This window comes from Myotis myotis, unplaced genomic scaffold, assembly GCF_014108235.1.
Source record: "Myotis myotis isolate mMyoMyo1 unplaced genomic scaffold, mMyoMyo1.p scaffold_m19_p_18, whole genome shotgun sequence".
Lineage (NCBI taxonomy): Eukaryota > Metazoa > Chordata > Mammalia > Chiroptera > Vespertilionidae > Myotis > Myotis myotis.
Window position 1 is genome coordinate 17,586,304 of NW_023416322.1, and position 16,169 is coordinate 17,602,472.

Consider the following 16,169-nt stretch of genomic DNA (forward strand, 5'->3'; position numbering starts at 1 on the left):
TAATGAATCAAGCCCAACAAATCTTAATCAGGAAGTACACGAGAGAACAATACCTACAAAGTTTTTGAGATGCAAGTTGTATTGATTGACCCCATAGTTTTCTATCTTGACTTTTGAGACTGTCATTGATGAAACGAACTGCAGGTATAGCTTTGTGCTGGGCATATTTCAGTAGTTTTCCTGCCTTCATACGATCTAGCTCTTGTACAACTACCCAGGGAATTATTAACACAAGCCTGTCAAAGCCTAAAAAAATAAAAAAGATGTCTTAGAAGTCAAGAAATATTTAGTTACTAAATCACACATATATGAAAAATGGAAATAAAAAACAGTTGTGTCAAAAGAATGTTACAAAAGTAAATACTATTGGAAATTAAAGAAGAGTCCATAGCTAGGTAACCTTCGAAGGACCTCTTTTTTTTTTTTAAACTTAAACTGATTATGCATAATATATGCTTAATAGTATATCCAAAAGGAAATGTGCTAGGGGAAGGAGAATTACCCATATTACTGTTAACATAAAATATCAACTCAAATAAAGTCAGAATCAGTAAATATGTTTCATAAATACCTGGGATTTCTGTTGTCTTCAAAATTCTAACAAATTTGAGATGATTCATCAGAATATTTGTATCAATAACAATTAGAAGATGTTTGTCTGAAGCAGTACTTGCTAGAGAAAAAGACAAGTTAGGATTTCATGACACTTAAAATAGACTTCTTTAAAAACTAAAATTTTGATATCATAGAACTTTGATAGCATTAAGAGAAGCAGTCCTTCAGACAACAAAATCAAAAATATATTTATTCCAATTTTTAAGAGAACAGTAATAATTAAGTCTACCAGTAGAATATTATGAATTGCTTATGGATAAATTTATAGGGCCATTGTGAGAGAATCAGGTTAATATACATGAAAACAATAAATTGAAAAATTCAATGTTAATGTGATATATCATTACTATTTTTATATACAATTCAAAATAGAATACTAATAGATTTTGAATAATATCTATCATTATCTTCTCCCACTAGTAAGAATGATCAAAACTTTACTATATAAATAAGAAATCCAGGCATATAATAACTTCAAGCAATCTGCATTATTTCTGATCAGTGTTTTTACTTAGTTGTTAAAAGTTATGATTAATAGCAGAAATAAAAAACAACTTGACTTTGATTAGTGCCCCTTGGCAAAAGGAGAAACAGAAGATATATCTGCCTAATAATGTGAGAAATATAAAAACAAATGATGATAAGACAAATATTAGACCTATTCCTGTAGCTAAAAGAAATACACCGTTCTTTATAATTTCAAATGAGCACATTTTAACATTTTTCATCCAAATATTATCAAAATTGAATGTCGGCATATTCATTCTTAAGAAAGCACAGGAGACTATAAATATGGTCATCATATGGATATCGGATATACCAGCAGAGGAATGCACAGCATCTTCTACCAAGTCAATCTCCATGCTCGATAACTCTCCAGGAGGAGGGACCACAGGCAAATCCACAGTTTTCCCCACACGTGCAGCATGAAGCTCTTCTACTATCTGCATCTAAATTGTAAAAGACCCGCAGTAAAATATTTTCAATTATTTACTCTGCAGATTAATTAGAAAGCAATGAATTCTTAATTAATTCACTTAAGATGAGATGGTTTATGGGAAGAAAAACATTGACAAAAATATGGATGTAGCATGGTAAAAGAATACAGACTTATAAACATATACAGGGTTTTTAAAAAAGCTCTTCTCTTAATATTGCGGTAACCTTAGGCAAGCAAAGTATTTAACCACCTTGGGTCCCAGTTTGTTCATCTACAAAATAGGAATGTTAAATATCTATTTCTTTTTACTATTTTTGGGAGGATTAAATAAAATGCTACGAAGTTCCTCCCACAGAGTCTAGTACAGCCGTGGGCAAACTACGGCCCGCAGGCCAGGCCGGATCCGGCCCGTTTAAAATGAATAAAACTATTGAGAAAAAAGACCGTATCCTTTTATGTAATGATGTTTACTTTGAATTTATATTAGTTCACATAAACACTCCATCCATGTTTTTGTTCCGGCCCTCCGGGCCAGTTTAAGAACCCATTGTGGCCCTCAAGTCAAAAAGTTTGCCCACCCCTGGCCTAGTACATAGTAGACCCTCACATTAAGTTATTCTCATCCCCATTCTTACTATAAGTATTTTAGAAGACAAATGTATTTATATCTAGATGATGAGTGCTCTGCTTGAGATTTCTAAGAAAAACGAAAATCTAAATATAGCTTTAGAGCAAAGGGGAAAATCAAGGGTTACTTGCCCACAAGACAGAAAAATACAACTGACTGTCATAAATAAAAATCCATCACAATCAATATGGGTTTTAAAGTCTTCTTAAAAATAGGAAAATAAATTGTTCTATAAATCTAATTTCAATTCAGGACTAGGGAACACAAAATATGCAATAATTCTATGACGTTCAATCAGGAGATTCTAGCTGGGAAAATGATGCAGGAGGTAAAAATAATAAATATGACTGTACTCTTGCTTTCACTGAATAACATTTTCATCTTATTTCAGATTTTTTAAAAATGGTAAAAAAAATGTTAGCATCCAACTGCATTTTGGCAAGTCTAGGCATAAAGCATGCAAAAGCCTGATATAATTAAATCAAAATTTATGTAACTTGTGGGCAATGGGCTCTATGCTCTTTATTCAAAAACAGATTCAAGTTGATTAGAAACAAAAGCAAAAAGGTGATTAAGAAAATGTAAACACTTTTCCAAAAAGTTATTCATGACTTCATAAGAACTTACATACTGATTTAGGACAGATATTGGTGTTATTTTCATATTACCCGTATATACTTCATATAAAATCATTATTTTTTATTAAAATAGAAACTGTTTGACTTAATTTCATTAAAAACATTAGAAGTAGGTAAGTATATTATTAACCTCTTGATCTGTATCTGGAATACTTTCATATGACACTGAAGAACATTGTGCTTCAAAACTCTGAAATGAAAAGTAATTTTATTAGTTTAGAATGAAGCTTATGCCTACAGTGGGATTGTCTAACCTTGGCAACATTGACATTGGGGTCAGATAACCATGATGAGCTTCTACCTTAGACTTTTAAGTACTAAGTTTATAAAAGTAGTATATAAACCATAATTTCTAGAACATTAATTTGTAAAGCTGGAGATAGAGTGCAATCTGTGAAAGGTCTGTATCAAAGGACTATAAAATCTAGGCAACAAAAGGAGTATTTTCTCTTAGGAAAGCATACCAGGATTACTACTTCCAGAAAATACAATTATTTCCTTGTAAAGAACAATCATTATTTTAGGAAAATTATTATGTACTGAAAAATTTGTGAGGAAAACAAAACAACATAATACTAAGATGATTCTCTACTGTCAACCACATGCTGAAGACAGTATTTTCAAGATAAGAACAATGTTTACTTACTGCTTCTATGTCTAAATGACTTTAAGTCAGATAAAGCTGAAATCAAAGGAACAGTTTATAAAGAACTTTAATTCCAATAACTAGAAAGTAATCATGCAAAAATGTCTCCTCTACAACTTAATATTTATCTTTCTGGGTGTTCTATAGTACCTGGGGTTCAAGAAGAGTAAAAGAGACTGCCACAGAGTTTTTGTTTTTTCTTAATCCTCACCAGAGGATATGTTTTTTTAATTGAGTTTAGAGAGAGGAAGGGGGATATATAAAGAGAGAAACATCGATTGGTTGCCTCCTGAATGCACCCAACTGGGGATCGAACCCAAACCTTGGTATGTGCTGACTGGGAATCGAACCCCCAACCTTTTGGTGTACAGTACGACACTCCAACTAACTGAGCCATTCGGCCAGGGCCATAGTGCTTTTTATTATTATTATTTACTGATTTCAGAGAGGAAGGGAGATAGAAACATCAATGATTAAAGGGAATCATTGACTGGCTGCCTCCTGCACACCAGTTACTGGGGGGATCAAGCCCGCAACCTGGGCATATGCCCTTGGCCAGAATCGAACCTGGGAAACTTTGGTCCGCAGGCTGGTGCTCTATCCAATGAGCCAAAACGTAAAGGGTAATAGTGCTTTTTTTAAAGGACTATCTGTAATTGCGTGTTTCTACATTTTTACGCATTCCCTTCTATTATGGATCTTTGATATTTGCCAGGATATCTTCCTAAAGACGTGGAATTAAAGGGGTCAAATACAGGAACCAGCACATATCTTCCTGACTAAACTTGAACCAGTCCTCTATGATCATTAGTAGTAATGGGAAGAATATTACTATTTGCTAAAACCTACATTCTCTATTCTGTAGTACTTTACCTGGGTCTGGTGTTCACTAGAACTTGAATCATTACTTTCTTGATGCTCAAGATGACATTTTCCTTTCCACTCACAAACAGCCTGCTTACAAGTGAAATCTGAAAACAAATGTTTACTTTTTTGCTTCATCAAATTTAATGAAACCTGAAAGTTTTCGAGGCATCCTTTTTTCTTCTGCTTAGTTGTCGACTTGCTGGACTCTAAGAGGAAAATATTTTCTTCTACAGGCTTCTGGTGGGTATCGTGGGATTTTACTGGGATTTTGAAACTGACCTTCCTTCTTCTAGGATCTTGGGGTTCCTTAAATATCTTGTTGGAATTATAATCCTGAGAAAATTGGATTCTCTTGCACTTTTCCAAAACACACCTTTCAAAACTGTCTCTGTATTTATTGTGCCTTTCTTTCTTGAGATCTTTCATCTTCTGCCTGTGAGCAAGTAAATGAGGCCGTAGTTTTTCATTTGCCTGGCCTTCAGCTTTAGGTTTCACATCTTTGGCAATTTTAGGAATGCTAAGGTTTATAACTCCATGGTCAAGGTTACTCCTAACATTTATCAATTTAATGTCTTTATCTTTAAAATCTACACAATTACTTATATCTTTTTTAGTTCCATTTGAAGAAGGACTTTGTGAAATAATTTGATTATCATTTGAATATGATGCTTCTTGAAGTTTAATAGGTTCTTGGGATGACGAATTGATTTTTGGTCTCTTTCTTAGAGTGTCAGTGTCTACATTCAGTCTGTAAAGCAGCACAGAAACCTAGGTTACATTACAATTGTACACGATTATACATAATTTAAACTGTATCATTTTAGTTAGGAAATAACAGAACTAGCCTGACACATACTTCATAAAAAGTAGAAATTACTACATTAGGAATTAAATAAAAAGGATTACTCAACAACTGGTATTGGAATAATTGGTTTGCTATTTGGAGAACAACACAACAAATTTAAATCTTTATAAAATAACCTAAGAACATAAATTCCAAATAGATTAAACATTTAAGCGCAAAATAATTATTATCATAATTGCTATACTTCAGATCAAACCCTTAAAAACCACAGGGGAAAAATATTTATCTAATTTATTTTTTTTAGTCTGATTTTTTAGTAGAGAACTTCCTAAACTTAAAAGCCATGGGGAAAAATCACAAGGGAAAATAATAAATGTAAATGACTATTTACTTTCACATTTTAGCATATTAAAAATTAATAAAACTTAAAGGACTGGAAAATGGAATTTGATGTAATATATATACATATACAGATACACATGTGTATCAATATTTGTATATCTATATGTACATATGTAGATATATGTATATATGTATGTGTGTGTGTGTGTGTGTGTGTGTGTATATGGCAGCTTATTAGCCTTAGAAGATAAAAAGCTCAACAAAAAATATTAAGACTCTAGAATAGCCCATAAACAGAACAAGAATGAAAGAGAAAAAGGGAAAGGCTAATAAACATTTGGGAAAATAAATCTGACTTCCTAGCAATCACAGACATGCTAATTAGAACATACCATTTTCTTTTATCAAATTAGCAAAGATTTTAAAATAACATATATTAGCAAGGAGTTGAAAAATGGATCCTCTCTCATATATTGCTGGTAAAAATACAAAATGATTACAGTTCCAAAAAGGAATTTGAAAATATAATTAAAGATTCTAAAAATGTTCATATTCTTTGATTTCTCAGTAATTTTCATTTTAGAAATTATCATGGTAAAAAAAAGTAATAAACTAAAAAAAGAGATTCAATTCAGGATTACTTATAATAGCAAAGCATCAAGTACAAGATAAATGTTAAAATTTTAGAAATGACTAAGAAACATGTCAGTCTATCAAATATGTGATAAATGCACAGATATTTTTAAGGAGGCATTCAACTATTCAGCATTGCAAGGGCTGAAGCTAACTAAATAACAGATTTTGAGTAAATGTTGAAGCCGAGTTCAACTTCACTGAATTCTTTTTTATTTTAATTAGGTGCATATTTTTTGTTTCAGGTTCTGATATGCTGTGGGACTTGCCTTTATTAAATTAAAATTTTGTTCATCATGGATTTTTTGTATAAATTTAGATTTTTTTAAATCCTCATCCAAGGATATTTTTCCATTGATTTTTAGAGAGAGTGGAAGAAAGAGGGAAAGACAGAGAGAAACATTGATGTGAGAGAAACACATCAATTGGTTGCCGCTTGCATGCACCCTGAGCAGGACCCAGGACAGGGAGAAGCCTGCAACCGAGGTACATGCCCTTGACCAGAATGGAACCTGGGACCCTTCAGTTTGCAGGCCGATGCTCTATCCACTGAGCAAAACCAGTTGGGGCAGAACTTCAATGCATTCTTTAAAAATTTTATATTCTATTCTTAAAATGTTTTTCTTCTTCCTCACAAAGACTATGTGGACAAGTCTATGGGATAACCAAAGGCTAGAAAACGTGCCCTTAACTTAAGCAAAAGGTAACTAGAGGCCCAGTGCACGAAATTTGTGCGGGGGAGGGGGGGAAGAGGGGGTGTCCCTCAGCCCAGCCTGCACCCTCTCCAATCTGGGAACCCTTGAGGGATGTCCGACTGCCCGTTTAGGCCCGATCCCACCGGGATCGGGCCTAAACGGGCAGTCGGACATCCCTCTCACAATCCAGGACTGCTGACTCCCAACTGCTTGCCTGCCTGCCTGATTGCCCCTAACTGCTTTTCCTGCCAGCCTGATCACCCCAGAATCACTCCCCTGCCAGCTGATCAACGCCTAACTGCTCCCCTGCCAGCCCAATTGCCCCTAACTTCCCTCCCCTGCCGGCTTGGTCGCCCCTAACTGTCCTCCCCTGCAGGCCTGGTTACCCCCAACTGCCCTCCCCTGTTGGCCCAGTCACCCCTATCTGCCCTCCTTTGCCAGCCTGGTCGCCCCTAACTGCCCTCCCCTGTTGGCCTGATTGCTCCCTAACTGCCCTCCCCTGCAGGCCTGGTCACCCCCAACCTCCCTGCCCTGCTGGCCTGGTCACCCCTAACTGCCCTCCCCTGCAGACCTGGTCCCCCCCACCTGCCCTCCCCTGCTGGCCATCTTGTGTCCACATGGGGGAGGCCATCTTATGTGTTGGAGTGATGGTCAATTTGCAAACTACTCTTTTATTGGATAGGATAATTATCCAGCCCTAGCTGGTTTGGCTCAGTGGATAGAGCATCAGTCTGTGGACTGAAGGGTCCCGGTTTGATTCTAGTCAAGGGCACATGCCTGGGTTGTGGGCTCAATCCCCAATGGGGGGCGTGTGGGAGGCAGCCAATCAATGATTCTCTCTCATCATTGATGCTTTTCTCTCTCTCTCCCTCTCCCTTCCTCTCTGAAATCAATAAAAGTATTTTTTAAAAAGATAATTATCCAAATTTTATTAATCAGCCTCCTAACTTCTATTACTCTACGTAATGAAGGTATGCTATCTAATAAAAGAGAAACATGGTAATTGGCGTACGACCGCTACCCTTCCCATTGGCTAATCAGGGTGATATGCAAATTAACTGCCAGCCAAGATGGCGGCCGGCAGCCAGGCAGCTTAAACTGAACATGAGGCTTGCTTGCTTCAGTGACGGAGGAAACCAACGATCCTCGCCTGCCGCTGCAGGCCTCTGAGCGGGCAGTTTAAGAAACATTGTAACGAATATAGAAGCTAAACAAAACCTCAGAAACCAGCTTTCAGCCAGCTGGGATCTCAGAGCTGGAGTTGATACAGAGTTTCGATTATAGAACCGAAACAAACCAGATACCTGCTTTCAGCAGCAGAGGCCTAAGAGCTGGAGCCTCAGAGCTAAAGGTGGCCCAGACAGAATAAGAAAGAAAAAAAGGAGCAGTTGGGAGCTTCAGTCCCAGCCTGAAAACAGCCCTCAGCCTCTCACCCAGACTGGCCAGGCACCCCTGTGGGGACCACCACCCTGAAGGGTGTGTGACCAGCTGCAAACAGCCATCATCCCCTCACCCAGGCTGGCCAGGCAGCCCAGTGGGGACCCCCACCCTGATCCAGGACACCCTTCAGGGCAAACCAGCCAGCCCCACCCATGCACCAGGCCTCTATTCTATATAGTAAAAGGGTAATATGCCTCCCAGCACCGGGATCAGCATGACAGGGGGCAGCGCCCAAACCCCCTGATTGCTCTGTGGCTCTGTGTGTGACAGGGGGCGGGGCCACAACCTCCCTATCTGCCCTGCTCTGTTCGTGACAGGGGAAGGCGCCCCAACCCCCTGATCAGCCCTGCTCTGTGCCTGATAGGGGAGAGATCCCCAACCCCATGATTGCCCTGCAGCTCTGTGTGTGACAGGGTGCAGTGCCCCAACCCCCCCACCCCACGGGCCCTGCTCTGTGTGTGACGGGTTAGAGCCATAACCTCCCCATCAGCCCTGCCCCGAGTGTGAGAGTGGCGGCGCCCCAACCCCCTGATCGGCCCTGCTCTGTGGGTGATAGAGGGTGGCGCCCCAACCCCCTCCCCCCCACGGGCCCTGCTCTGTGTGTGATGGGGTAGAGCCATACCTCCCCATCGGCCCTGCCCTTAGTGTGACAGTGGCGGCGCCCCAACCCCCTGATTGGCCCTGCTCTGTGGGTGATAGAGGGTGGCACCCCAACCCCCCCCCCCCAACGGGCCCTGCTCTGTGTGTGATGGGGTAGAGCCATAACCTCCCCATCTGCCCTGCCCTGAGTGTGACAGTGGCGGTGCCCCAACCCCCTGATCTGCCCTGCTCTGTGTATGACAGGGGGCGGTGCCCCAACTCCCCTATCGGCCCTACTCTGTGAGTGACAGGGGGGAGCTCCCCAACCCCCTGATCGACCCTGCTCTGTGCGTGACGGGGGGAGCTCCCCAACCCCCTGATGGGCCCTGCTCTGTGCATGACAGGGGGCAGCGCCCCAACCTCCTGATTGGCCCCGCTCTGTGCATGACAGAGGGTGGCGCCGCAACCTCCCCATCGACCCTGCCTTGAGTGTGACAGGGGGGTGCCCCAATCCCCCAATAGGCCCTATCCTGAGAGTGACTGAGGGTGGCATCGCAACCTCCCAATCCGCCCTGCTCTGTGCATGACAGGGGGCGGCGCCCCAACTCCCCAATCAGCCCTGCTCTGAGCCCAACCAGGGGCTGCACCTAGGGATTAGGCCTGCGCTCTGCCACCCGGGAGCAGGCTAAGCCAGCAGGTCGTTATCTCCCAAGGGGTCCCAGACTGCGAGAGGGCACAGGCCGTGCTGAGGGCCCCCCCTCCCCCCCGAGTGCACAAATTTTTGTGCACCGGGCCTCTAGTGTATCTTATAAAGGTGTGAAAAATCAAATCACTTGAGATCAAAATCTACATTCTAATCTACATTCTATTTGAAAATGTCTTTTATATAGTGTAGAATTCTGATAGACTTTTTATTTCACTCCACTTTTCCTTGAACTTATATTAACAAAACTCAAAAAGTCATTATCTGTGATGCACCTAGAAATATTTGCATTCAAAACAGTACTAATCAGCCCTAATTGGTTTGGCTCAGTGGATAGAGCGTCGGCCTGCGGACTCAAGGGTCCCAGGTTCGATTCCGTCAAGGGCATGTACCTTGGCTGCGGGCACATCCCCAGTGGGGAGTGTGCAGGAGGCAGCTGATTGATGTTTTTCTCTCATTGATGTTTCTAACTCTCTATCCCTCTCCCTTCCTCTCTGTAAAAAATCAATAAAATATATTTTAAAAAAACAAAACAAAAAAACAGTACTAATCAAAGTAAGTAAAGGATTTTTCAAGTCTAAATATTTAGTCTCACAATTCTAGACCAAAAGAGTAAGGAGGGGGGAAGTTACCTTTTCAGTTCATGTCTTCTTTTTACATTACAGTTCACAACGTCTATACAATCTGATTTCTGGAGGAGAAAAAAAATCTATCATTAAAGAAATATAAGGTGTGCAGTGGCACTACAGTTACAGGGGAAAGAGACTGGGAGACAATTTTTTCCCATGACTATGTGGTAGTGAATTGGTTGACACAATAGTTTAATTAATCCTTCCAATAAACTTGTGAAATGGACATCTTTATCATCCCCATTTTACAGATAAAGTAGGCAAGGCTCAAAGAGAGCAAATTATCTTCTGCAATGTCACAGGGCAGGGCAGCAGCAGAGCCATGACTTGAAACCAGATCAGTCGACTCTCTCTTCTGCCACCCTGTCTATGTACTTTGATGAAACAGGGCTTGACACAAGAAAAATAAGAGAGAAACAGAATATAGTCCCTTTCCGAAAGAGCTTATATCAGGGGTCCTCAAACTACGGCCCGCAGGCCACATGCAAACACAAATATTGTATTTGTTCCCGTTTTGTTTTACTTCAAAATAAGATCTGTGCAGTGTGCATAGGAATTTGTTCATAGTTTTTTTTTAAACTAAAGTCCGGCCCTCCAACTGTCTGAGGGACAGTGAACTGGCCCCCTGTTTAAAAAGTTTGAGGACCCCTGGTTTATATAGTAAAACAATAAAGAGAAGTAGAAGAGAAGTACAAATAGCCTAATGTAAGGAAACAATTAAGCATCAAAGCAGAAAAGGAGACAATAAGTTGTAAAGTGTTTAAAACATCAACCACTGCCCTGACCGACCTGGCTCAGTGGATAGAGCGTCGGCCTGCAGACTGAAAGGTCCCAGGTTTGATTCTGGTCAAGGGCATGTACCTTGGTTGCAGGCACATCCCCACTAGGAGGTGTGCAGGAGGCAGCTGTTTCTCTCTCATCAATGTTTCTAACTCTCTATCCCTCTCCCTTCCTCTCTGTGAAAAATCAATAAAATATATATATGTATATTTTTAAAACATCAACCACCAAAAGTTAGAACATACCTGGAACAAAAGTGGGCAAAATATATGCTAAAGATTGAATATGCATTGAATAAAGATTAATGAGCAAAAGAAAAAGGCATTCTTGGTTAGGAGTACTAGGCATTCTAAAAAGCTAAAGACGATTAGAACAAATTCAGTAGGGACAAAATTAACCAGCCTAGCTAGAAGCAGAAGTTTTGAGGCAGAAGAAAAAAGGAAAATGAAGAGTTAGGGTGTGATCAAATTTAAGAGCATCCTGAAAGACAAACTAAAAAATGAGTGAAGGTTTTTAACACAGACAAAATATGATGAAATCAGTGTTTTAAAAAGGTTAATATAGTAACAGTAAGTTGAAATAGCAGTTTCATTATATGAAAACAATTTCTTAAAAACACAATTCTGCATTCATGGAACTTTCACTAATTTCTCGTATTACCCACAACTCTGTTGCTATCTTGACATAAACCTAACTTCAACTTGAATGAAGTAAGTACACTTCACCAATCACCCATGCACCAGCTTCACATGTTTCGTCTGCTATCACTACTTCCAATTATTTGTGTGAGGATGGAAAGAACTTTGAACTTGGCTTTGTCACTGGGCACAACAGGTCCTCGAATAACATTGTTTCCTTCATTGCTTTGTTATAACATTGATGAGATGCTGTAGGAACTTAACTGTATTTGTATCAATTAGCTTCATTTGTATCAATTGATTTCATTATAAATTGTTTCATTTAAAGTCCCAGAACCTACCAAGGACATTGAGAACTTGGCTACTTGCCTTGGCTACTTCAAAAGGAAATTGTAAAGATAAATACAACCATATATGGGAAAAGACTTAAAAAATGTCTAAATTTATATCCATGTAGTCTAATCCCAAACGATAGGATCTATCAGCACAAAGAAATAAGGAACTTGATAAATGGTTTTTGGTGAGTAGAAGGAAGAAAAAAAAATCAACCTGGTTTTCTTTCCATTGGCTATCAAAAAGTAAGTATAAACACACAGCAAAAAAAAAAAAAAAAAAAAAAAATAATGAAAAAATAGGGGTGAATTTATATTATAAGCCTAAGTGTACATTCAAACTTTAATATAAATAATTTTCCGAGTTATTTATAGTATTTAAACACTCACCAGTTTTCTCTTCTCTGATGAAATTGATCTTACAGAGCAAGATGAGCTAGTGGAACTTGTTGAGGTTTTTTCTTTCTTATCCTAAGAATGGCATTTGGAAAAAAGGAAAGAAAAGCACAAAATAAAGCGCATTATTTCATCACTATTACAAATCAACATTCTTTCTACATTAATAATAAATTTCAGAGGAGAACAATGTTCAAAGGCACACAAATAGTTAAGAGGAAGGGTAACCCAACTAGAAGGGAGACTCAACCAGAAACAGGAGAGCTAGGTGCTCTAAAACTAGCGATGAGGTAGGATACAAGTGTTACAGCAGAAGGCCATCTGACGGCGCAGGTAAGGGCACTGGGAGGTGTCTCAGCCATGGTGGAACCAGTCTTCTATAAATAAAACCCATATATCCAGTTCTTTGTCCCTGGGTACTGATTCAACAGATCCAAGACAAATATATTGTGAGTACCTACCATATGCAAAAGACGTAGACAGTGGGGACAGAGTAATGAAAAAACTATAAAAGTCCCTGCCCTCCTGGAGGTTAAAATCTAGAGCAGGAGTTTACAAATAACGTATTCAGTGTGTCACACTATGCTATGGAGGATGAGGGAGGAAGCAGAGAAAAGAATCGGGAAATATTGGGAGGCGGGGGCTGAGGGAGCTGCAATTTTGAAGAGTAAAGGCCTAAAGAAGGGATGGAACAAACCATGTGATTATGTAGGGTAAGTGTTTTCAGTTCACAGGGACGAGCAGCAGGGGCAAAGCCCTGAGGCAGGAATGCCGGCTTGCTGGAACACAGCAAGGAAGCTATGGGGTGGAGGAAACAAAGGGTTTGGAATGAAAGGGGGAAGAGATGGGACGAGTAGGTCACTTGGTTGGCCCAGCAAGGACTTTAGTTTTCACTCTGGATGAGGTGGAAAACCACTAGAAAGTACTGAGTAAAGGGGTGATATGCTCTGACTTCCATTTTAATAGGATAACTCTGGCTGATGTGTTGAGAACACAAGGAAGCAAAGGTAGAAGCCAGGAGATCAATTTAGGAATTGTTGGCCCTGGCCAGTGTTGCGAAGTGGTTGAAGTGTCTCACAGCACTGAAGGGTCTCGGGTTTGATTCCCGGTCAAGGGCACGTACCTGGGTTGCAGGTTCAATCCCCAGCCCTCTTTCTCTTCCCTTCCTCCCTTCCTTCCACTCTCTTTAAAAGTCAATGGGAAAAATAACCTCAATGCTGAGTAAATGCAGAAGGAAGATGTGGAAAATGGTCTAACGGAGAGTTATTTCTATGAAAAGGAGGATTTTGAGGACGCTCAGAATTGAAGTCAGGAATGCCAAGGCAAATTACTTACCTCTCTAAGCTTCAGTTTCTTCATTTATGTAACTAGGACAATAGCAGTACCTCCCTGATGGAGTTGTGAGGGATAAATATTAAACTGATAAGAAGATACTACACTTGATCTTAGCCAAAAGGCCAAGAAGCGATGTGAGGGATAAATAAAATAACAAAAGTTGAGAATGGGAAAAGCAAATGACTTCTGGGCCAGAAGGGCAGAACGATAGAGTTACATATGTCATTTTAAAATGGAGGAGTATGCCTTACATTACACAAAAATAAACTGTTAAAAGGGTGTCCTTGGGTTAGTAAATAAAAGAATTCTTACTTCATCAAAGTTGGGTAATGAGGTGGTATCTTTTCTCTGAGACGTCTCTCCTTTTTCACAAGTTTCTTTGGACATTTTGAAAAGCTAAAATAAACATTAAAAACACATTATGTGTATTTTAACACCACCACAAAAAATACATTAGAAATTATTCTCTTTCAGTTATTTAAAGACTGGAGTTTTACAAAATTATTTCCATTTGCTAACCTTTCTTAAGATAATAGGATTCTCTCACTGTTCCATTATGAGGATTCTCCCTCATAATGATCTATCCTCTCCTTCAACTTCATCTATCTCACTTTAGGAATGGCTCTCCAAACTATGCCCGTAGCCCTGACTTCTCTCTCGAGCATCTGATCATCATTTTCTACTGCCTGCAGGACTACTGGATTTTGTCCCACCTACACCTCAAAACCAATTAGTCCTAAGTCTTCATTTTCCTGACACACCCACTGTCACTCACTGAGTGAGACTTCAGGCAAATCACACACACTTTCTGAGTCCCAGTTTCATTATATGTAAAACAGAGATAACCTATCCCAGAGGGTTTTGAGGGACTTAAATGAAACAATGGATATTAAAATGCCTTGCACCAAGTAGAGCAGAGCAGGGCCTAAATGAATACTGGCTTACATGGTTGTCTTCCTACTACCCTGAGCTCCCTGAAGAGTATGCAGTATTAAAAGCGTAGGAGGTGCTCAGAAATGCTTGCTGAGGGAGAGAACACGTGATTGTTTTCTTCCTTAGAATATTTACTCTAATTCTGAGCCACTACCAACTCTGGCCCATTTCAGGCTCTGTCACTTTCCCTTACCAGTCCCACCTTTCCAGCCCTGCTCCAAATCAAGTCAATACTGTTCGTTTCTGAACCTCTGCCCCATCCCCCCCAAAAGCATTAAGACAAATACAGTCATTCCTTGTGATCATAAACACTTATCGTATACCGAAAGCATCCTGTGCTGGAACATAGAGGCCCCAAACTGGGAACATCACCAGGACTGTTGGGACAGGAAAATATAAAAGGGGGCTAGGATCAAAGCCCAAAGGAGCATTTATTGCCGGTAGTAACACATACTGAGACGACAGACCGAAAGGCTAGAAATCAAGCAACTGCAATTACTTCTGGTCCGTCATGATCACAGTAAGTGAAGTTCTACGAAAGAATGATCGATTATAAAAGCAAACTTTTAGAATGCTTTGATGAATATGAAGAGGAAAGCCTGGTTGGTGTAGCTCAGTGGTTGAGCGTTGACCTATGAATCAGGAGGTCACAGTTTGATTCCTGATCAGGGCACCTGCCCAGGTTTGATCCCCAATGGGAGGCAGACGACCAATGATTCTCTCATCATTGATGTTTCTATTTCTCCCTCTCCCTTCCTCTCTGAAAGCAATCGAAATATATTTAAAACAATAACAACAAAATAATGCTAAAATTTAAACCTCTTATCCTAAAGACAAATTGAAAAACAACACTGCAGATAGTGAACTATTAAAGGAAAAACACCTGTATATTTACCATGACAAGTGCTTTATACTTATACTAGAGGCCCAGTGCACAAAATTCGTGCAAAGATAGGGTCCCTAGGCCTGGCCAGCGATCAGGGTCAATCGGGGCCTTCCTTCATTCCACGCCGCCCCCCTGGTGGTCAGCACATGTCATAGCCAGTGATCAAACTCCCAGTCTCCCAGTGGAACTCCTGAGGGGACACTTTGCATATTAGCCTTTTATATATATGGATAAAATGTGAAATTCACATTGATTTTGTAAAAATCAAAATATAAACTAAATGAGAGAAGACCTCCTGTGCTAGTCAGCCTCCAGAATGGTCTCCTCTCACATAATAAATAGGGCTGATCTGTGTTTCCAGTAAGATATTGCTAAATGGCAGTATGTGGCTAGGTCACCTAAGACATTGTGGCTTCTGCCTTTCTCTGTCCTGAACTGTTCATTCTAGGGAAAGCCAGCCACCAGGTCATGAGCACATTCAAGGAGTCCATGGAGATGCCCACCTCTTCCCAAAAAACCACCAAGTGCCAGGAATGTGAGTGAGCCACCTTGGGAGCTGATCCTGAAGCCCGAATCAAGCCTTTACATGGCAACATCCCTGCCAGGTATCTTCACATCCTCATGACAAACCCCGGAGCTAGACACCCTAAAAGCCACCTGTGAATTTCTGACCTACTGAAACCGAGGTGTAAAAAAAATGTTTATCATT

General features: G+C 40.1%; 1 protein-coding gene and 1 non-coding gene across 5 annotated transcripts in view; both read right to left on the reverse strand.

The window, feature by feature from the left end:
* The window catches only part of SWT1 (SWT1 RNA endoribonuclease homolog), a 66,309-nt gene that overhangs the window by 48,487 nt on the left and 1,653 nt on the right, over positions 1-16,169 (reverse strand). For 2 of the 4 annotated variants that reach the window (XR_004973422.1, XM_036344627.1), the window contains exons 2-9: positions 13,954-14,037; positions 12,301-12,381; positions 10,164-10,222; positions 4,341-5,082; positions 2,952-3,011; positions 1,436-1,565; positions 572-673; positions 58-246 (exon numbers count right to left, since the gene is read on the reverse strand). Coding sequence is in view for 3 of the 4 variants with exons in the window: in XM_036344627.1 (XP_036200520.1) it covers positions 58-246; positions 572-673; positions 1,436-1,565; positions 2,952-3,011; positions 4,341-5,082; positions 10,164-10,222; positions 12,301-12,381; positions 13,954-14,037 (1,447 nt within the window). In the remaining variant the exon portion in view is untranslated. Of the gene's footprint in view, positions 1-57; positions 247-571; positions 674-1,435; positions 1,566-2,951; positions 3,012-4,340; positions 5,083-10,163; positions 10,223-12,300; positions 12,382-13,641; positions 13,696-13,953; positions 14,038-15,469; positions 15,482-16,169 lie in introns of those variants that run through there. The other 2 variants (XM_036344628.1, XM_036344629.1) reach the window with 2 other exon arrangements.
* Positions 13,584-13,775, reverse strand: LOC118673855. The gene has a single exon (XR_004973517.1). It is a non-coding gene; the product is annotated as a U2 spliceosomal RNA (small nuclear RNA).